The 22466-nt window shown below is 43.8% G+C and overlaps 1 protein-coding gene across 1 annotated transcript in view; it reads right to left on the bottom strand.

Moving 5' to 3' along the window:
* ANK3 (ankyrin 3) overlaps positions 1 to 22466 on the bottom strand; it is a 190115-nt gene that overhangs the window by 48351 nt on the left and 119298 nt on the right. Inside the window, exons 22-27 of the mRNA XM_081329703.1 lie at positions 21808 to 21880; positions 21614 to 21676; positions 14249 to 14372; positions 9393 to 9495; positions 7038 to 7144; positions 822 to 1046 (exon numbers count right to left, since the gene is read on the bottom strand). Of these exons, the coding sequence (XP_081185829.1) occupies positions 822 to 1046; positions 7038 to 7144; positions 9393 to 9495; positions 14249 to 14372; positions 21614 to 21676; positions 21808 to 21880 (695 nt within the window). The remainder of the gene's footprint in view (positions 1 to 821; positions 1047 to 7037; positions 7145 to 9392; positions 9496 to 14248; positions 14373 to 21613; positions 21677 to 21807; positions 21881 to 22466) is intronic.

Here is a 22466-nt window from a genome sequence, read left to right as displayed (position 1 = left end):
AGCCACTATGGATTCACTGCTGCCTGTGATATTTAAACCAATGGGAAGCTTTTGCTGTAACTGTTGTAGGGAACGTAAAAGAGATGGGCATGATCAAAACACAGAACCAGAAAAGAAAAGAAAAGAAAAATAAAAAGCAAGTCAAAACCGAAAACGAGAAAAGAACTGCAGACATTTGATATCTTTGCTTAGAAAGAGCCTACCCAGTGAATTTGGTCCCTTGAGGCCCAAGCTGCAGGATTCGGCTAACCAGGCTCTCGCCCTCATTTAAAGGGGGAGGATTGGTGGGAAGATGCAGTTTACTAGTGGCATCCATGCCGCAGGAAGAAAAACAAGAGGGGAAATTAGGAGCCAGAGGTTATCAGGATAGGACCTTTCCACCATTGAAAGGTAACTGTGGATGGACTGACATCAACAGTATGCTTCTTTGCAGGTTAATTCTTCTCCTACTCTTGGTGAGCAACAGCCAAGGAAGAAGGAAAGGTGGAACAGAGTGTTTCTTTAGAGAGACGGGGGCGGAGGGGGGGGCTTGGGGGCATGGACTGCTCTGCACATGAGTGGGTAGTACTACAAAGGCTGATTTGACCCCATGAGAGAGGGGGGCGTTCTCTGCGGAATGACCTCCTTTCCGCCTTCCATCCCATCCCACCTGTCGAAGAGGAGCTGCCTCTGGACTCTATGGGGAGTTGGTCTCTGGTGAAGCAGCACACGTCACAAACAAATCGACGAAGACTCGGAGGGTGACCACAGTAGGAAAGACAAGGATCCAACCGATTAAGGAGGAGAAGCAACTCGAGCGATCGGCCCAGAGGGCCACTTACCCCAGGAACTGTGCCCCCGAAGGCCCCATCTCAATCAGCCGGCTGGCTAAGCCTTCTCCTTCAACCATGGGCGGGGGGCTGGCCAGCTTGGCTCTCTTCACCAAGCGGCAGGTGATGCGGGTGGGAGCCGTGCACTTGCGTGGCGGAATGATGATCCTCATGCCGTGGTGGCGGCTGCCGCGCATGGAGCCTCCCCGGGCATCCACCATAAAGCTGACCAGAAAACTGGAAGAGGAATGGGCAGCGTCAGGAGAAGCTGGCATGGAGCAAAAGATCTCTTTAACACCAACTTAATGCACTGAGAAGGAAATGCTCTCTTGAGAACAGCCAGCACTTGATTGGCACCATTTGGGTGCAGGTCTACTCAGGAGGAGGTGACACGGAGACCACCTCTCTGCTCCCTGGAGCAGCCAAGACCAAGGCGGCCAAATTTGGATAGAACTGCAGGGAGCTGGGTGGCTTTTGGGCAGCTGATTTCTCAGCAGAGGGTACAAATAATTCTTTGCACGAGAGATTATTTGGAGGAGAAACAGTTCCCCCCCCCTTATTTTGATCACATGATTGCACAACACCATGGCTAAGGATTGCACAGCCCTTCCTATAATGAAAATATCAGCACGAGCCATTAATCATTTAACAATTCTTTACATTCTATTTCTTCAGAAACTATCAGAGCAACGTGCATACATGACACCTTTTCCCCTAAAAATAAAATAAAATAAAATAAAATAGGCTTTGGTCCAAAAAAAACCCTGTCTCCTTTCTTTTTTCCCTTAAAATCTCTCATCTTCAACCTGAACTTTGTGTTCTACTGCACTTCCTCGTAGTTGGTTTCTTAAAGAAAGCAGCTCACTTCGACCCCATTGTCATCCCATGGGGGATGTTCTGGCTTCCTTTTGAACAATTCTTCCAATTCTGCTGAGCTTAGAGGACAAAAATAAGACCTCCTTGAGTCAAGCGTAGTTCCTGGTGACTTTGTGGACATCCAGGTGGACTTCCTTAGTGATAAACAACAATTAGGGAAGGAGTTTGCCATCTTCAAGACTGACTGTCACTTTCCCAGGCTAGCCTGCAGTTCCTCCAGGATTTCATGGTGTCTGTCCTCCAGATCTTACTCTAGTCCAGCCTGAAGATCAGGCAGGTTGGTGGACCAATGAGCCAGACCGGACAGGGCAGTGGAGCTGAGAATGAGTTTTTCTCAAACTTGATCTGGCAGAGGTGCGATGCTCCAAGACCATGTTTATAGCCTTGTGTGTTCCCTTCACACCTCTCAAACGGTGGTATGGGACACAATCAGAAGCTCATTTGCTATGAGGTCCATTTAACCCTCAGTCTCTGCTGGAATTAAATACCATTTATTCAAACAGGTCAAGAGAGCAATGGCAGACCATTCCATGTGGTTCTTCAGAAAGCAACACGGACATGTCTAGTTTCCACAGTCCATTTGCCCTTAGAGCTGCCTTTACAAAATAATTGCAGCTTTCATTTTGCCTACTTCAAAAAATACTTTAAACTGCTCTGGGTTAGTTTGTTTGTTTCTTGCTTAACTTGCTTTGCACATTATTCTAAAGCATCTTTTTCTTTTTAATTAGCTATCCTTTCTACATTTCCAGGCCTAAAAATCTCAATGTGATTATAGATTTTAAAAAGCTGCTTCCTTCAAATTCTTGATTTTTTTTAAAAAAATAAGACTCTGGATTGACATTGATTTTATAGAGATGGAAGCATGCCAAAAAACCAAAAATCACTCTAAAATCTGGTGCATTTTCTGCCCAGGAATACATTGCCAATTTGTTGCATGTGTATTAATTTTTGCCCTGAGGCTCCAACCTGGTCACCCTCCCCTATGCCAGGAAAGTGATTTCTTTATTTCTTCAAAAGATTTAGATGGCTGCCATCCTAAGCGACTCTGGACAGCTCAGAACTTCTCAGAACAGCTCATGGGGAATCCACCCCAGGACGTGCAGCGCATCAGAAGGTTGTCTCAAAGAGAATTGTCTTCCCTTTCCAAACTTTGACATGTCCCAAGAACTCAGCTTATTTTTAAATGGTTCCCTTTTGGCTTGTTTAGTCTAATCAACAAAACTCCCAACTTTGCAAGGCCTGAAGGTTTTCTGAGTGAGTTTGCTAAACAATTCTTTCTGACCATTTGCTTAAACAACACGGTTGATGCTAGAATACGGACATGGTTAAGAGCCAATCCTGGCTTGATTTGTCAAGCTCAACAAGTACCTGTAATGTAAGACCATGGCCCTCTAGCTAGAAAGACTACCAAAGCAAGCTGCAGTTTGATTGTTGATTATTTTAAAATAGTTTCTTTCTCGTGAAACCTCTTTCATAGATCCTCACTGGCAAATCCCACCAGATAACAGACTTTAGCAATTCCTCTAGTATTTGTGATCAAAAAATGCCCATAACCCCTATCAGTCCTCCTAGACACCAGACAATGATTTTCTTCATGCAGTTTATATAAATGACATTAAGAGTTAGTGACCATCTAAGTCATTATCAGACCAAAGATATGAGTTACAGAACAATTTCTAAAGCACAATACTAAAGACAACAAGTAGACAAAAGGGGGAAGTCTACAGCAGAAGGCGGAAAGACTGGAGACGCACTACAACATCTACAAACATTGCAACTGGAGAGGAAAAATAAAATAAACACACAGAGAGGCAAAATGAGAAGTCACAGACAGCATCATCACCTTGAATCATACTGTGGGAGTGGAGAGGAATAGCTGCAAAATAATTTAGAAAGCAAATTGGGGAAAAATTAATATGAGATTATTAGAAGCAAGCAACAAAAATGTTGATCATAAACAAAGGCAATATAACAAAAGCAAAGCATTTCAATTTGGTCATAGGTGGTGGAGAGAGATGGGCGATAGCGATATGCATTTTGCTGAAATTAAAACCTTTGCTCAAAAACTGGTTGGAGATGTGGATCCATACTCTGCTATGGGACAGGGAAAAATTAAGGACTATTTTGCATTGGAACCTGGATTATGTAACACCGATAGCAAATGATGTTCAGTTGATTTGAGCAAGTATTTTAAATGTTTGAGAACACGTTATCTGAAACAATGCCACACTGTGAGGGCATATGTTTAGCTTGATTCTGGCTTAGTTTGTTGCTTGATCCCGGCTCCTACTGGTTGAAGCTCCCAATTGATGGCTTACTGGGCTTGCACATGTCTAGGAGAAAATATAGCGCAAATGTTCAGGATAAACTGCATTTGCAGCAAAGCTCTGAGATCCTATCCTTTCCATCCATCAGCACTGATGCTCTCTGCTCCTGTGTATCTTGGACCCAGTGCAGAGATTGGAAGCATTTGCTGTCAGTTTCAATTAGTCACACCTTAGGGTTTCATCTGAATCCTAAAGCATGGTTAGCCTTAAAAGGCATTGTGGAAAAATCCAATAAACTTCCAATTAACTGGAAAAAAAATAATTCGGTAGTGGATGACCAAGAAGTTTGAAGGACTATAGAAAGTGTTTGGCTTAAATCTCACAAGGCCAGAGACAGAAAAAGAAACAAGTGGCCCCAAGCCTCAAATGTTGACTGTTTGGATGCCTGGATACTAGGAGTTTCCAATTTCTAGAGAAAAAATAGTGAAGGTCTAATAGTGCAAGACCACTAAGGATTGACTTTTACCTGTGTGAGAAAACTAAGGGATCTCAGATATAGGAGTTATACTGTATGGTTTAATGGACATGCTTGAGGGGGAAGGCGAGTGCAGGCTTGATAGACAGCAAACTTGGGGTCTGAGAGCCATCTGGAGAGACCCCACGGCAAAGGCCCCTTTTATCAGAACTCTTCAGAGTTCCCATCTGATGTGACCAAGAAGTATTTTCCCAGCTGGTCTTTGGCATCTGATATACGGGTTTTAACAGCTGGTATTGGAACAATAAGGGACACGGTGGCTCAGTGGGTTAGGACGCTGAGCTTGTCGATCAGAAGGTCGGCAGTTTGGCGGGTCGAATCCCGAGTGCTGCGTAACAGAGTGAGCGCCTGTTACTCATCCCAGCTTCTGCCAACCTAGCAGTTCGAAAGCACGTAAAAAAAATGCAAGTAGAAAAATAGGGACCACTACGGCGGGAAGGTAACAGCGTTCCGTGCGCCTTTGGCGTCTAGTCATGCCGGCCACATGACCACGGAGATGTCCTCGGACAAGTGCTGGCTTTTTGGCTTTGAAACGGAGTTGAGCACCGGCCCCTAGAGTCGGAAACGACTAGCACGCATGTGCGGGGGAACCTTTACCTTTACCTTTATTGGGACAATGTTGTACAAACTGGCTGGTTAATCCTTCCAGTGGGAGTTATTGGGGAGGAATTATACTTGCTTGTGTCCATGTCTTTGCCATCTTGCACAATTCACAACTATTTAATCTATTTGATCTAGAGATTTAGCAGCCTTGCAGAGGTAAAAATGTCCCTTTCTACGCTGCAGGAATGTTTCGTAGTTCACTTTTAAGGGGAAGGAAGCAAAGTATTCTCCCTCTGAGTAGTACGAAAAGAGCTGCCCCTTTTCAAATGCAGCTGCCCAGTCACTACTTCATGCTTGTTGGATGCGTCAACTGAGAAGATGACTATCACCATATTAATAGTGCCACAAACAATGCTGACATTTGGGGGAACCAAGGAGCTTATTCTAGACTGCTATGAATTTAAATAAAGCTGACCATTTGGGATAAAGTCACTGAACGAGGCTAACAAAGATTAGGAAAGTTCATGAAGGATAAAGCTGTAATGTTTATCTTTTTAAAAGCCTCCTTCATATCTTGATTTGGTGGTAGGAAGATTATTTTGCTTACAGCTCTAATTATAGATATGCTTTTGAAGGGAAGAAGAGGAAATGGAAGCTACCCTGTAATTATAGCAAACATGTCTAAACATTTAAAAGTAGTCTTCAGAACTCTGAGAGGATTATTACTAGCATTTGAAAAATATATATCCTTTATTTGGCAGGCATAATGTATTTTTCAACTTACTGGGAATTCAAATCATCTTAATCTTCCTTAAGTAGGACTGAAATTCATGGAACCTGAGCTGTTTTGTTGACACATACCCATTTCTCTGACATGCCCCCTAGCCTAATTAATTATCAGTGCTAATTTCTTTGCAACAATTAATGCAACTGATGCAGGGGTGAAAAGGGAACTCTTAGATTAGATGTAAACCTTACAAAATATCTGCGTTCCATAATGTAGTCTTAAATCAAAAGAGTGGACTGGGAACTTTTGAGCTCAGAGTTATTCAGGAGGGAAAAAAAGTCAACAGATGAATATGTAGGCTGAGTTCCAGTCCTCTTTGTGATAGTATCCCTGTGTGTGCTTTGCACCTCCCTCTCTACTGATTCTGGCTCATAAAGCTCAGAGTTAGATTGTAAAGCAAAATCAGCCACATTCATGAGCAGAACAGACACATCTCTGCTAACATATGGAGCAGTTTCCAAGTTTCTTATTACTTAGAGGAATGTACTCAGAATTTGCATATCTATCTATCTATCTATCTATCTATCTATCTATCTATCTATCTATCTATCTATCTATCTATCTATCTATCTATCTTTCTATCCATCCATCTCTCAGAAATGAAAAGGTTCTTCCATACATCCAAGACAAAGAAACTAGCAACTATTTCAGTTCCTCCAAATACACCCAGTTGAGTCATGGGTTGAAACATGTTTACTACAGTATTGTGACTACCGTAGAAGGATAAATGTTTTTTGCCTTCTAATCCCAACAGTTAATCTCAGAGCAAGATAGACATCTGGCACTGGTGTGATTCAGGATCTCCTGAAGTTCCCTATTACAGAACGGGACTACTCATATCTTTAAATGTTTAATTTAAAAGCCATCTAATTATTTATCTTGATATGGCTCTCTCTTGCTCTGGGCTGTTGAAGTGGTGCCCAAACTCAAGTCAAATTAATATTTTAAAGATATTGGTTTCATTGTTTTGCTATATCAGAAGCATCAACTTTATTGCTAGGTTTCCTGTTCTGTATCTCTTGATTACTTTAAGCTACTCTACATGTTAGTAGCAGCATAATGGCGGTGTAGACACTCAATAGCAATAAATAACAAATTCCACAGTTGGTATGAAGGAAGTGTACATCAAGGAAGGTATCGTGGATAGGTTATTCCCTTTCTTCCAAGCCACTGCCTGGTTTCACCCTGGGTGAAGAAAGGATAGTATCCAAAGTACTTACCCTGAGTGAATGGGGCTAGACACAAGGTTAACATTATCCAAGGTCTCCGCAGCCCAGCTGTAGTGCCGGAGAGAATCGGAGTCCACTTCTCTAGGAAATGTCAGGGGCTTCAAAGAGATGGCCAACAAGAAACCATTAAGTCATCCAAGAAGTAAGAAACATTCTGTGCTTTATGACAATCAAGTCCTTAAAAAGGTTCTCTGGAAGAAATGGCCGTGGTTATTGTGATTGTTTTAAACTTGATGGATACTTTGCCAGCTTTATTTACACGGTTGTAGCTGGTAAGTGGGCTGGCTCTGCTCTTCTCTCGTACTAGTTTTGTCTGCCACCTTTCCTCCAAAGAAATCTCCCTTCTCCACTTATCACCGTTATAACACTACGGCAATTATGTAGTCATTGCCCCCAAAATCTCTGGGTTGAATTGGACCTGCATCTCCCCACACAATGCCCAACCATTGCCTTTGTCCACTGCAGTCAGAAGATGAATGCAAGGAACACAAGAGATTTGATTCCAGACTCTTGTTCAGGGACCAAACCAGCTTCCGGGGGCCAACTGAATGAAGCTCACCAGCAATTGCTTCATTGCAATATTGTCCTATAAAAAAATGGATGTCTCACCTTTTAACAACTTGTCAATTTTAAAAGGCAAGGAGCAAATACTAAACACATAGCATGCCTGGCGTGACGCCCAGGGTTCTCCCTTTCATCTTTCTTGATAAGCAAGAGGAGGAAGATTCTTAGTTTTTAATGCAGATATTCTGCTATTTCTCAGAATGCTTCTTTTTCTGCATCCTGGGTGGTGGTGGGGTTTGTGTGTGTGTCTATCAGCCAGAGAACTTACAGGTTCAGGTTGGCTATAGACACTTTTCAGAGTACTAGTAGGCCCAGATTTGATGTTCTGTCAAAAGTGGAAAGAAGAGGCAACTCCATCAGTTAAGTAAAAACAACAAGGTCAACCTGAAGTCCTGGCTAGACATTCTCTGGGCCAATGGAGGAGGAAGAATGAGGGTGAAAGGCCTATGTCAGACCAGAGTCTGCCCAGGAAGGGGCAGAGCTTACTGTAATGGTGGCCAGTGCTCTTGTAACTTGTTGCAACCTCATAGCTAGCTCAGCACGTAGTCTGATGGAATGCGGGACAATTCCTGAATCAAGATGATAGCCAGAACTACACCATTGGATCTCAATACACGCAACAATGGGTCAGGCTTCAGCTGCATGGTTGGGGCCACTATTTCACTGTTTTGAACTTCCCCTGCTGTGGACACACCACATTCTGCGTAGCTGTGCTACAGCAATCAGAGGCTGCCTATGTCCTGATGTCACAGCTGCTATTTTATCAGAGTGTAATGCAGTAGAAATGTGTGTTTAATTTAGCACATAAAGGCCAGTATCCTGTTATTTAGTTGAAACCTTCCATGCTGGCTACCAACTGTAGCTATAATTTATTCTAAGGTCTTCCTCCCAGAACTACAGAAAAAAGGCATTCAAATTCTACAATCTCTCAAACTGAAGGAACATTTCATTAGAGATGTGATTTCAGGGCATAAACAGAAGTCTTGTCTTTGCAAATTAAAGGCAATACTACATAAAATGTACAGGAATTCTGCTGAATTAATGCTGCATTTAGTCACTGTGCATCCATTAACAGTTTATTTTCTTGCCCTTACAACAATAATAATTTCAAAACTGGTAGGAAAAATAGTATTCTAAGAATCTGAATTCTAAACATGGGCTACATTGGCCTCGGGCTCTCTCTGAACTTTGATTTCCAGTGGCCCTGCATTGTGAGGCTGTTGGGAGTTGAGGCTCAGCAATGTTGATTGCTTTTAACGGATTAATTGCATCAACAGCTGACTGATGCATTAGCCTAGAATTCAAATTTCATCTCTGATGCATCGCTTCTTGTTTTTGTTTTTTTTTCTATTTTAACTCTCCATCACCACGGATGGTGGCAGTATACAAATATAGTAAATATATAAGTAAAAAATTAGGAAGGCTGAGAAACTGAGAACTTCGGAAGAGAATCATGGGCAGTCATGAAAATGGTATTACCAAGTACAGTACTTGACTGGCTGAGAGTCCTAGCTTATAGGCTGTTTTCAGTTTGGTAGGTCATAATTTATACCAAAAACTTCCAAGCCTTGGCTTGAATTGCTTAGGTTAAAGCAGCACATACATTACTGCAATAAAAAAAAATAAAGACCAAATGCCTTCTCCATCTTCTCCTCCCCCAATCGGCTCAATTAAAATCCTTCCTGACTGGAAAGGATGGCAGCTCCAGTCCAATCAAGCTAAGGACTGCAAAAAGGGTGTATTTAAATCCCTCTTCCCCAGCCAGAGTCACAAGAAACTCACCGTGTCCTTTGGTGGCACCAGAAGTTCTTCAATCATTACACTGTCCCGGGTGAAAGAGCTTCTGTTCAAGGTGTAGGACCTATCCGAACTGAAGGAGCGGAGGCTGGTTGTATTTATAATTTATCAGAGAGTGTGATGATATGAGGATGAGATGAATAAAAGAAAAATTAATTCATGCAACTTCCAGGGAGTAGGCTCAAGTCCCTAAACCACGTGTAACTGATGCGGAGCAGTTTAAAAAGTGCAATTTTGATGAAGTTTTTAGTGATTCCCTCCTGCCCCCATTGATAAAATCTAAAAATTTTCATCATTTATTCTGGCTATTTCATTTGTCAAAGGAAGCCTTCAGATATTGTCCCTCAGCAGAAATTGACAGCTATATTATCCATTTAATATCAGAGCACATCTATTGGAATGTGGTAAAAATGCATGTTGAAAGTCTGATATACACTAGGTGTACGTGACTAATTAAGCTTATTCAAAGTGTAACCGTGATTGATTTCAATGGGCACTGTAATAACTTTGAATTTAGGATTTATGCCTTATTCTAAAATGTCAGGACAGACGTCAGGACAACTTTCTGAAAAAAGCCCTTCAATTTTTTTAGCCTAGACCTCTTCACTTACGTAGATACTTCTGGTAGTCATTGTTTTACTTGCCCTTCGGATGACGGCACTGAAGACTGTGTGTGCATCTAACCATGCACAGCTAATTGTTTGTGAAACAAGGAACAATTTAGAAATATTTTGCTTAACATAGGGGGGGGGAAAGCGCTTCCCTATTAAGATAGCCTTATTCTGAAGTTTAACCTACCCATTTTATTGAGAATCTTTCCATGTTGTTTTTAAGAATTTAGTTCTCAAGACAGGCTACCTGATCTACACTGGCCTTTTTTGGAAGGGAACAGCCTACCTTAAGAACTGACTAGCTCTAACCTTAAGAGGATCCTCGATCTCTGACGACTGGCTGTGCACTTGAAGCCCAGTCAGGACTTCCACTTCAAGTTGTCACAACAAGGAAAAACAGCTTGCTCAAAGGAAGCTCATTCCAACCTCAGGCCTTTCAGATTAACTGGCCATCGGAAACAAAGGACAAGCCACGGGCCAACCTTTCCGAAATCACAGAGGTTAACTTGTTCAAATTGCAGGGTTACAATTAGGAGGCTGGCCTTGATAAACAGAGAGTCCAAGAGTTTAGCTCAGTGGACAGTGGGGTGAAGTATGGGGCAAGATTGTCTCTTCGTTGTATGCAAGGGATACAATGGGATGAACATGTCAACCTATCCTATCACCTTCTCCTGAAGTCTGGAGGAAAACAATTGGAATCTACCAAAACAAAGGCTATGCATTTGTGTCTGACATTTTAATCCTGGAAGTTACATAGAGCAAATGTTAGAAGACATGCCACATTAAAAAAAAATGCTTACTAGTGTAAGGCAGAAAAAAATGAAAAAAGGCCAAATAATATGCATTCAGCAAACAGAAGAATGTTTTGGGGGCTAACTTAAAAAAAAAAGAATGCATAAGTAACTTAACAGCATATGACATGCACTCTGCAGGGTAAATCTTCCCAAATAGTGTTTTCTACAAAATCTCATCACTTTTAGCATGTTTATCTCACGGATTAGTCACCATCTTGAACAAGAGAAGAATTTGGTGGATTATTAAAGCCGTCCATCTTATCAAGCCATTAAGCGCTGGTGGGCAACCTTGGCTCTTTTATGACTGGTGGACTTCAACTCCCAGAATTCCTGAGCCAGCATGGCTGGCTCAGGAATTCTGGGAGTTGAAGTCCACCAGTCATAAAAGAGCCAAGGTTGCCTACCCCTCTATAGTGCATTTCACTGCAGCCATGAAAACAGCATTATTTGGAATAGGTGCAATCGAATAGTCATGATATGCTGCGATGCTAACTCAAATAAGCCACAAGCAAGCAGAGGAATGAGAAACGGCAAAAATCAGAGAAACGTTACCAGGCTGCGGCCATGCTTCCTTACCTGACCTTAGGGCTAGGTTTACAAAGGTACAACGGAAAAGGAAAAAAGGAAGAAAAATAGAAAGCAAAGAATCAGTGGAAAAAAGCACAGTGCCAGAGCTAGATGACATAGCCACCGAATGGGGGGAAAAAAGCTTCCTTGGTTGATTTTCTTTGGTTTTTTAATAATTTATTTATTAAAGAAATCTATGCAGGCTGCCCATCTACTTAAAAAGAACTCTGGGTGGCTATATAAAATCCCCAACTAAGAAACTTTAGGCAAGAGAAGACAGGAAAACAGTCTGCTTGTGATCCTGGAGGACTTCCAATGGGAATTGATGTGATTGGGCTACATGGACAACCTCTGGCCTAATATAATCTCCTGCCATGTTCTCAGTGCCCGTGAGATGGCAGGGACAACTCTCAACCGAGGCTGGAGAACTAGCAGCCAGCAGACACTGCTCAACCACAAGTCCTCCCGGACTGCGGTACGAGGACCTCATTCACGAGTCCTTGCAAAGGTCTACTTTGGATACTGCCAAAAAACTGGGTTGGTGGTTAAGCCTCAGAGGAGGTTAATTGTTCAGAGATGGTTTAGTGGTGAGAATGACGAACTGACAAGGTCACTACTTGAAGAAACCTAGCAGAGATCTAGTTGTTTTTGACCTAATCTTCTGGGCGAAACATTTTCAATGCCAAAGAAGGCTGACATGCCTGCCTCTGCCTAAAATTTCAGCCTTCTTTTTAACCTATTTTCATGACAAAGCCTTTTGTGAGAACCCTGACGTACAACTTACACAGGGAAAGGGCTACAAAAAAGAGAACAGTATGATCCTCTTGTTAACGAATGATGCATTTGAGATATACTGTACACCACTTGCCATGAAACTGTTAGGCAGTTCTTAGCCCTGTATCCTTATGAGCTGCTATCAGGGGGTTGCAACCGATTTTCGATGGGCTGTGCTCTCCTTGATAGTCTCTATACATCATTTTGATGCTCTCCTGGGTCTGCTGCACCCCAAGGCCATCAGGAAAGCAATGGTCAGGGACGGTCTTAATGAGCTAAGACAGCCCTAGCCTTTTCTGTAGAAATCTGACCATGCTCGTGTGAGGTCTCCAATCCAGAGTTTTTCACAAACTCTCTGTGCAGGTGCCAAGACTTCTATACTGTTCCCTGACTGCTGATAGAAGAGATACAACAAATTCATGGGATACGTATATTCTACCAACGTCAGTTTCAGCCAACATACTTGTAAAGCCAATTTAAAGTGCTAATTAACAGGAACAAGACTTAAAATGTTTTAGTGTAGCAGGTCCGCAACTCTGAAATGGAAGTGGACCCTTGGAAGTCCACCTTAGCAGTTGTCGTTAAGGAAACCCTCAAGATTCATTTATTTTCTGTAACATTAGTGACCTGACAGTTGCGATTGGTTTAAATGGTTCTGACCACAGTTTGCATTTGTCATTTAGTGTTTCTAGATATAAATAATTGTTTTATTACTGTTGTGCTCATCTTAGGTGAGCCACTTAAAACTTATGAGGTTCTACTAAAGAGCATTAAAGTCAGCTAAGCAGCTCTGATCCTAAGGGAGGGAGAATAGGGAAGTGACAGATTAACATTCCATAAATATCTTTGGGATGCGTGCATATATTCATTCATTCATTATTCAAGTATGTACTGCAGTACTCACTAGCTTAATACTGAAATGTTCTCTGATAAACAACTAAAGCCACAAGTTTACATTTTGTGGAATAAGAGCCTAGATAATAGCACCACCAGTGGAATGTTAACACTATTTAGATAAGAAATCTGGGAAGACTGTGACATTTATCTGACAGAATTGTGCAATGCTGAACTCAAGCAACTTTGAGGTGTGTGGACTTCAAGTCCCAGAATTCCCTAGCCAGTCCACACATCTTAAAGCTGGAAAGATTGGGAAACACCGGAGTAAATTATTTCCTTCCTCTTTCAATGAAGGAAGAGTCTGAAGGGCTAAGTGGGGGCAGATGCTTCTGGACCCAGGCAGATGTCCACACTGTGCCTTGCGGGAAATGCCACTCACTGTCAGATAATGAAACAACCTTCTGCAACCAATCATTAAGCTATAGGAAAATGTCCTCGGGGCTAGGAGCTTGGGAGGTTTAATTATGAGCCTCACAACAATTCCACCGCCTGTAAATTGACTCCTCTTTCCCAACTGAGAAAGTCATCTCCAAAATGATGGCTTTATACATTTCAAGCCTAGCAAATTTGGAAGATGTTCTCGCTAATATGAGCTTTTTGCTCAACCCGCCATGGCAAGGCGGCAGCCTGTGACCCATTTTCCCTCCCTTGCCAGAAAGCAGCGCATTCCTTTTGGAACAAAGGCTGGCAAAGGGCTTTGGCAGCGAGGCAACAACTGACAAACAAATCAAGACAGTGACCATGATCCCTGGGGTTGATAATGCATTCTTTGGGGGAAAGGGACCCATTAAAGTACTAAACGGCCTTAAAGACATCCGACCAGTTTCCCTTTGGTCCTTTCAAAATGGGGCTGGGTGGCTCAGCTGTGGGAGTCACAAACAAAGCTCTCCTCTCGTTTCCAAAGGAAACATCTGATGGATGTGGGGTGCGAGCAGGTATTGGGGAGAAATGGGATTTATTCACCTGAATCAATGAATAAGCCTATTGAATGCAGTGGAATGGAAGGGGTGGGTTACAGAACTACTCTTTTGCTGTTAACAAAACTCCCGTGGAAGGCCGAGCAGAGATGGGCTAAAATAATGAAGGCATCATTGAAAGGCTGGAAGCAACCAAGCAGTGACATTATGGGACTTGAATGACTTCTGCAGAAACAGATGTTTTCCGGAAAAAGATGCTTATGAGGAGACAGTGCTCATACCTGGCAGATCGGGCTCCCAGACTGAAGCCCACGTAGCCTTCGGCAGGCAGAGAGTCGTCCCCTAATTCTCTGAGATCCTGGGGTCCAAGATACTTGTCCGTGTCACCTGTCATTGCATCTTCACCTGCCAGCAGGAAAAAGCAAGTGGAACTCAGGAACGTATCCAAAACATTGGGATGCCCACCTTTATTAACCTTGCTAAGAAATAAAAAGTCACACACAACCACACACACGCACACCCCTAGTTTGGCCTACTGAAGGGTGATAAACATCAACCATCTTCCTTGTAAAAGAGAGAGAGAGAGAGAGAGAGAAATCTTCCTTCATGGGTTCATACCTGCTGTATACTGCCAAAGCAAAGGGCATTATGCATCTGGAGGATGAGACCGCCCCCAGTGTTTATCTCATGGACTAATCACCATGTTGAACAACAGCTTTTTTTAAAAAAAGAAAGAAAGAAAGAAAGAAAGAAAGAAAGTAAGAAAGAAAGAAAGAAAGAAAGAAAGTAAGAAAGAAAGAAAGAAAGAAAGAAAGAAAAACGGGTGATATCTAGAACACCTAATAAAGGCAAAGGGGTCCCTTTCACCTGAACTCATAGCAGGGCCACAGGTGGGCAGCTGCTTTGTGACAGCCACAAAAGGTGATCTGCTGTGGCTTCTTGGCCTCTGGATGCTCAGCCCGAATCCAAGGAACTTTAAAATCAAACCTTTCCTTTCTTTCCGTCCTTCCTCTCCCTGGCCCATAATTGGTGCCCTGAAGGCTTAAGCTTAGAAATATTAATTACTTGAGAGTCTCCCGCTTAGGCTGGTGCCTGCTCACAAGTAGAAAAAAGAATCCAGGTGGGTCCAGCTGTTAATCTGTTCTTGATTCCGCGGAGCTCTCAGCACCAGCTCTTTTTTTTCCACTGTGATTACTTTGAAATGAAACGACTATCCTCTAGGACAGTCACAGGTCTGTTTTGCCCGTACAATAGCCCAGCGTTATGGGGGCATCTCCTTCTTCAAAATTTGGCTTTTCATGGGACCCCTCTCTGCACCCATCTCTCCTAATCTGTCCCCTCCCTCCCTCTCTCGCTCCCTCCCCTCCCCAACCTGTCCACGCTGCTTTTAACTTACACCAGTTTGGTGCCAGGCCACAGAAATAGTTGGTGAGTTCTCTTTCCAGATTCAGATCCTTGGGTGTAACTTTGTGAAGAGATTTGTGGTGGGCCATTTGCTCTGCTCTGTAATCTTACTTAATCACAGAATGTTTCCTTAGTCCCACCCTCTCCCTCCTTTGCTGCATCCTAGCTCTCTACTCTTCTCCCTCAGCCCCTGCTGGGGACATTTCAGAGCAAGGGACAAGGGTGACCAAAAGGAACCACCTGTAGAATTGCTCATGGAGAACGGGAGATGTCACTATATTTTTATTCAGCACAGAGGTAAAGACATGAAGAACACCAAAGAAGTCCCCTCTCTTTTTGGAGAACAAGGCAAAAGAAGATGGGCGTCTACGGGCAACCCAAGGTGGGAGGTCCAGGTTGGTCCAAGAAAGACAGGGCAGACCAAAGCTGGATTCGCATTCAGAGCCAGGCTGCTTGACTTGAGGTTCAGACACCTCAAAGTGCCGCAGATCAGGAAGAACCAGATTTTAGCAAAGATCTGGGTCTCCAACCAGAGAAGGAAAAAAACCCTTGGTAGATGCACCCAGCCAACGATGTATCTAGGATCCCTCAAGCTGTGGACAGGCAGGGAATAATCTCGGTTTGTTTTAGGGAGAATAAAAAAAGTCTCCACTTGGTCCCTCTTCTGTTGCAACACTGCCTGTCAGAGACTCCTCAGGGAAGAGACCAGATCCATCTATGGGGCAGAAGATGACAATTTTTGAATTCTGGTTTGAGGAAGTGAAATTCACAGCTAGCTGGGAGGTGAATCTCGAGAAAAATGAAAGGCCACCTTGCTTTTCCTTGATTTCCGTCTCAGGAGAACAAAAATAAAATTCTTCCTCATAAATGTGGCTTCCAAATTTAGATACAGATACTATACGCTTAACTACTAGGAGTTTGCTTTTTGAAAACAAAATATTGAATCTAATAGCGCTTGAGCTTACTTTAAAACATTTGGCTTACCTCATTATTATAATCCAGATAAAGACCAGTGTATGAACCATGTTTAAAACCATGTAAGTAAAATATCTCATTAAAGCAGCCACCCATGTAAAATAGCAACGGGCTTTAATCTCTCTCCTAAGGCTGTTTTTGGCCTTAAATCCCACCAGCCACGAGATTCCAGTGAAGGAAACTGGTTCCTTCAACGTGAACCAGACAGCAGAGGCACCAAGGGGCTGACTTCCCCTGCCTTTAATCTCCCCCCTTTGTGTCATCCTCAAAGCCACATTCCAACAGCCACAAAGATAGTCTGAAATCCGCTCCTGCAAAATTGAAGGTTTTCCCCCTCCACTTAAATCAAGAGTGCAAGCCCATCGTTCCTGGGGGTGGTTGGATCCGCCTGAGGTTAGTTACACCAGTAATGTACAAAATCAGAGTTGCCCACGTAGCTTTCCCAACCTGGCTGAACGAAGCCCCGCTCGTTCTTCTCCTCCCTCCCCTCCTCCAAAGGGGGTGTGTGTGTGTGTGTGTGTTTGTTTTTTTTGAACAACATGACCGGAGCCCCCGCTTTTAACTCCCAGCCCAGGCTAAAAATACCTCCCCCCGCCAGCAACAAAGTAAGAGATCAACTTTCTCCCGACAACTGCGATTCGCTCGAGATCCATTTTGAGAGCTCCACGTTTGTCCCACTCCCTGGCACCCGGGGCGGCGGCGGCGGCGATCGGGGGGTGGGTGGGGTGGGGGGTGGAAGCCACGAAGGGCCTTACTGCCTTGGAAAGCCATCTCCGCCCGCCTCGTCTTCAGCCTCCGGGTCTCCTCCGCCCGCGAGGTCCAAACGCTGCTGCTGCTGCTGCTCTTGCGGTGGATCCTCAGCCGCCAAAGCAGCATCGGCTCTGGGGCGCTCCTCGGCTTTCCGACCAGCCCAGGTTGCGCTGGGGGGGGGGGGAACCCGGGCACCTTCCTCTCCCCTGCACCCTAAAGCGAGTCTCCCGCAGCTCTTAAGCGGAGAGCAGCTGCCGGAGGGAAGGGGCCACCGAGCCAGTCCGCCCGCCTCCTCCTCCTCCTCCTCCTCTCGGCATTCTTCTGACGCGATCTGCCGGCCGGACGGGCGGGAAGGACCAGGCAGAGCAGAGGCACCCGGGCGGGCGAGCGAGCGAGCCGGTGATTTGTATGGAAATGAGGGCACCGCTTGGGTGTCGGGCGGCTTCGCCTCCCCTTCCTTCTTCGCCCTGTAACTTGAAACTCGCTTCTAGGGCTAAGCCTGCAGGCCTGGGACAGGCGGAAATCCCAGAAAAAGGCGCATCAGCCCTTAGGGGCGGGCAAGCTTGCAAGGGGACGGTCCTCAGCTGAGCAAAGGGCGGCCTGGAGAGGTGACTGCCCAGGTCGGGAGGATTCCCAGGTCCCTTTAGGTGGGGAAGGAAAGGCTTCTGGGATCGGCTTGGTCTCCTGAAAGTCAGGAAAGGTCCGCCTGGCCGCCGGCCAGAGATTAGCTTTGGCTAATCATTAACGCCATTGGCAATTTTCCCCTGGCAGGCAGCAGTGGAAGGGAGAAGAGGGCACCAACTGAAAGCTGTTTGTCTAAAGGCGAGAGCCGGGAAGGTGTGGAGTAGCTGAGAGCTGACTGGTGCGCCTTTCTTTTAACTTTCAAGCCCTTCCCTTAATCAGTTTTGGCTCTAGGCCGCTTGTCCAGTGCTCTCAAAGTCCACTTTATCTAAAAGACCTTCCTTCCTATTTTTTTTTTAATTGCTGAATGAATAAAAAAAAGAGAGAGAAGGAGTTGCCAGGACACCCTCTTTCTTGGCTTCACACACTTCCGTCTTTCCTAAAACGTACAGTACTTTTGGCCTCTGAAGTTTGGGGATGCAAACAGGGTGTTGGGGTTTTCTTACAAAAGGATTGGTTTGGTTGGGTTTCTGCGTCAAATGCACGCAGGGGTTGGCTATGCCTTTCCCAAATTATGTTAAAGGCCAGAAATAGAATTTATCTTACCAAAACAAAAGGATAAAATAACCGCATCTTATACGTTTTCAGTTCTGCAAAATCTGCGAAACCACGGAATGTCTGCCATCGCCATGGAGCTACTGGGGGAAGCAGAGGTTGGCCCCATAACACCTAATTGAGCTTGACAGATCTCAGACAATCCAGGCAGGTTGGAGCTGATTAGGAATTTGAGGAAGAGGTACTGGGAACTTGAAGATTTTTGACTGGACTGGGAAGTTCTAAGAAAAGGACGGTACCAAACCAATTTTCTCTGTGATTTCTCCATCCTAACTGGATCCGTCAAGACTTCTCATGATGCTGCCTTTGCCACTGTAACCAGGTTATTTGTTGAACTTATTAGTAGTGGGTGCTTAGTGGATTTAACAAAAAACTAGACTAATGATAACATTGTGTCCATCTTGCAAGAATGGACATCTCCTCCCTTACTGAAAAAAAAACAAAAAACCCTTGGGTCTGAGTGAGACCCATTGGGGTCTGCCTATGGGACTATTTTGCACTACTGTCTCTTCTGTTCCAAGCGTGGTGCAGCAATTGAAAGAAAAAAGCTAAGCAAGATTGGACTTGGTTCATGCTTAAATAGAAGCCAACCAGGAAATCTCAGGCCACAGACTCTGAGAAATACTCTAGAAGACACCCATGGACAATCCCTTCCATTCTGTTATGAAAGCTCCCCAGATGTGTCCACGAGGTCAACAGAAACTGCCCTTTACTTGAAGGAGTCTTTGCTTTTACCCCCTCTTCAGCAGGCATTACGGATGGATGCTCCAAAATAACGTAGAATCTGAGCAAAAATGAAAACTTCCCTATTGTGTAAAGGACTAACAGAAGTAACTGACACTGTTTTTCCTCATTGCCTTGCGGATTTGTTGCTCTGCAAGACATAGGCACCTTGCTTACCAACCTGTCTTACTTTCTCTATGATTCTAAAGCAAACATTTATAAAGACACAGTCAAGTATTATAGCTGTGGCACCTAATAAATGCTGTTTTGTTCTTCATATTCTCCAAGGATTTGGAACTCAAAGTTTTTCTTCCTGTAGTTGGGAGGCTTTTAATACTTTTGTTTGCTAATATACAGGCTGAACAGGTTTTGCACAGTGCAGAAGCAAGTACCAAAGTTGGGCTGGCCTCCAAATAATATTACCTTGTCATTCCAAAACCCAATATACATTTTGTTATTCATCAAATATAAGCTTATCTCTTTACAACTCAACTTCACAAAATTCTCTGTCCTATCAATGTTGGCTCTTACATTAATAGGCAACTCAAGACACCTTTCAATGTGAGAACCAAATAATTAATAGATTACCTGCAACTGACAATGAACAGTTATAGAGAAGATGTTTTGGTTTTTAATGAAATTTAAGCAACATCAACTTAAAACCTCAAAAACAAAAACAACCATGAAAGTCACTTTCTCTTTTAGGTTTTGTGTCTCAACTCTTTTAAACTTATATCTCAGAATATGCAGTAAAGTTAAAAATAGCCCATATTGTCCATCCATCCTCCCATTCATCCATCCAGCCATCTCCTTTCATGAACCCTAAAGTGAAAGATTTGTGCTACTTTTCCTCTAGAGCAGGCATGTCAAACTCGCGACATCACGTGACGTCGCGTGACGTATCGGAGCTTTTTCCCCATTGCTGGCAATGGGGTGGGCGCGGTTTCATCGTGACGCATCCGGCCCGCGGGCTGGCAGTTTGACACCCCTGCTCTAGAGAGACAGTCTGCTTCAAATATACATATTTATATGTCTGTCTGTTCATATTTATCAGTCTGATTAATACAATAATATAGAAACTTAATTTTACAAAAAAAAAGCAACAGCAGCTTAAGAGAATACCCCAAGAAAACTAATGGCAACTTGGATTAAAAGAGTAAAGAAAGGGACTTGAACCAAATCAGAAGGTTATATCGAAAAACTGCAGTCATTAAGGAAAGTCAGAGGTCATGAAGGCACTCTAGTGGCTAAAAAGAATTGACAAAGGTTAGTGAAAGAGGAGTTTGCTGCATATACATAAGTGCGTATGCCTAGTACTTTTCACCAAAGAAAACCTACAATGTCACTCCAGTTGTTTCAGGGTTTTAGCCCCTAAGATAAAAACAGTCGATTGCTTGAAACAAATTGTTCCACTTCATTGGCAGAGCATGTCCTTTGCATGCAAAGTTTCAGCTGATATCTCAATAAGGAATTTCCCATAGTAAAAGATGCACGGGATTCTTGGACAATCCAAGGTAATGTGAGAGAGTTGGACCAGGGTTAAAAATCTTGCTGAGTTAAGCACATTCCATCTATGCTAAAGAAACTGCAGGTGTTCAAATGTGGGAAGAAGTCACCTCTGCTGTTCACTACTGACAGAATGAGAAATGCCACTGAATGGGGCTCTTCTCTTCATCACTGCACACAAACACAGCAAGTACTATTGTTCTTTACATGCTTCTCTAAAATATATTGCCATTGCAAAACTGGGATCAGCCAGTCTGATGCAAACATTTCCCAGAACGGATCACTATTGCAAGACTCTTTTGAGATTGTGGAGAGGAGACAGTTAGCGTCTCAGTCTGAAGATGCATCCCCAAACACTCAGATACAGCACAAACCTCTCTGTTTTCTGTTTATACAGGTACACTAATGCTGGTTGGGACTCCAGCTCTGAAATAAACCTGTGCAATGGAAGAAAAGGAATAGGTCTGCTGGGGCCACCTCATCTATGGCACCCCATTTCTTGGGCCCACAAATGGAGGACAATCATGCTAGGTTCTTGCATGCCCAGAAGAGGCTCTTTCTTGTAAAACTTTGCCCTCCAACAGGCAGAGGGAGGGGTGGGCTTAACAAAGGACAAGGCAGGTTCAGCTGCCTGGTATATAGGGAAGAGAGAAAGCAGCCCTGTTGCCTTTGCACTAGACCACAGGTCTGCAACCCGTGGCTCTGGAGCCGCATGCGGCTCTTTCAACCGTCTCCGCTGTCATGTGCAGTCCCAAAAAAAGTGGGGCTAAAAAAGTTCAACCAATCAATTCAAATATGCAGGGTAGGTGCATATCTCGCCTTGGCTCCACTCTTCAGTCAAACCCTGTTCTGTTTTGCGGCTCCCAGTTTTTCCTTTTGTGAGGGAACCGGTTCCGAGTGGCTCTTTCACTGTTTCAGGTTGCTCACCCCTGCACTAGACGTACAAACTGTAGTGTATATGCAGCTTTGATAGGTGGCTTGTTAGGAGAAAAAGTGGAAACTCTGAAGGGCAGAGCCCACTGCAACTCAGAGAGAAAAGGTGCCAGAAATACCTTCTTCAGCGTCTGAAATATATTCACCTTCACTGAGAATTTCAGGGGCATTCGCTTTACATGCTGCACAATTCAAGTGAACAAAAGGTTAGGCTCATTTTACAAATCCAGGCAAACAATTTACTGTTGCAATTTTAATAGAAAATCCCATGAAAAGGGGTCTTCTTAATAACAGGTATCTTTAATGCACATACCTTCATCATCAGACATGTCCAAAACTTCATTCATGGTTTCTGGAACATTCATTTTATGCTTTTCTGTGACAGTCTGTTAAAAAAGAAAGAAGCGTCATTTCGCTTTCAAATTATCAGTGATTCTCTGGAAACTGTTGTAATAATAATCTACATGAAATAGTTACACCCCCCCTCCAATCCCTTGCAGTATTTCATGTGCCTATTTTATCATTACAGCAAATACTCAAAGTGATACCGATGTCACTGTGTAGAGTCCCAGGGGTAGGCAACCTTGGTTCTTTTATAATTCATGGACTTCAACTCCCAGATTTCCTCAGCCAGCATGGGGGAACTATGGCCCCTTCATGACTCGTGGACTTCAGCTCCCAGAATTCCTCAGCCAGCGTGGCTCGGCTTGGAAACCTCTCCTTTTCCCCTCAGCATGGCTGGCTCAGGAATTCTGGGAGTTGAAGTCCATGAGTCATAAAAGAGCCAAGGTTGCCTACCCCTGCCCTAGACCAATCCTCTCCAGATGGGTCAGACTACAGTCCCCATCGTCCCCCCACTGCCTGAATACAATGCGATCTCTACTACCTATTGGGGTATTTCTACATGGCTGCTTCCAGGCAAGTCTACTGTAGCTACTTTCGGTTGCTTACCTCAAAAAGTTTTCTGTCCCT

The sequence above is a fragment of the Vipera berus genome (assembly GCF_964194415.1).
Source record: "Vipera berus genome assembly, chromosome: 5".
In the NCBI taxonomy this organism is placed as follows: domain Eukaryota; kingdom Metazoa; phylum Chordata; class Lepidosauria; order Squamata; family Viperidae; genus Vipera; species Vipera berus.
This window is presented reverse-complemented; position numbering and strand designations above follow the sequence as displayed.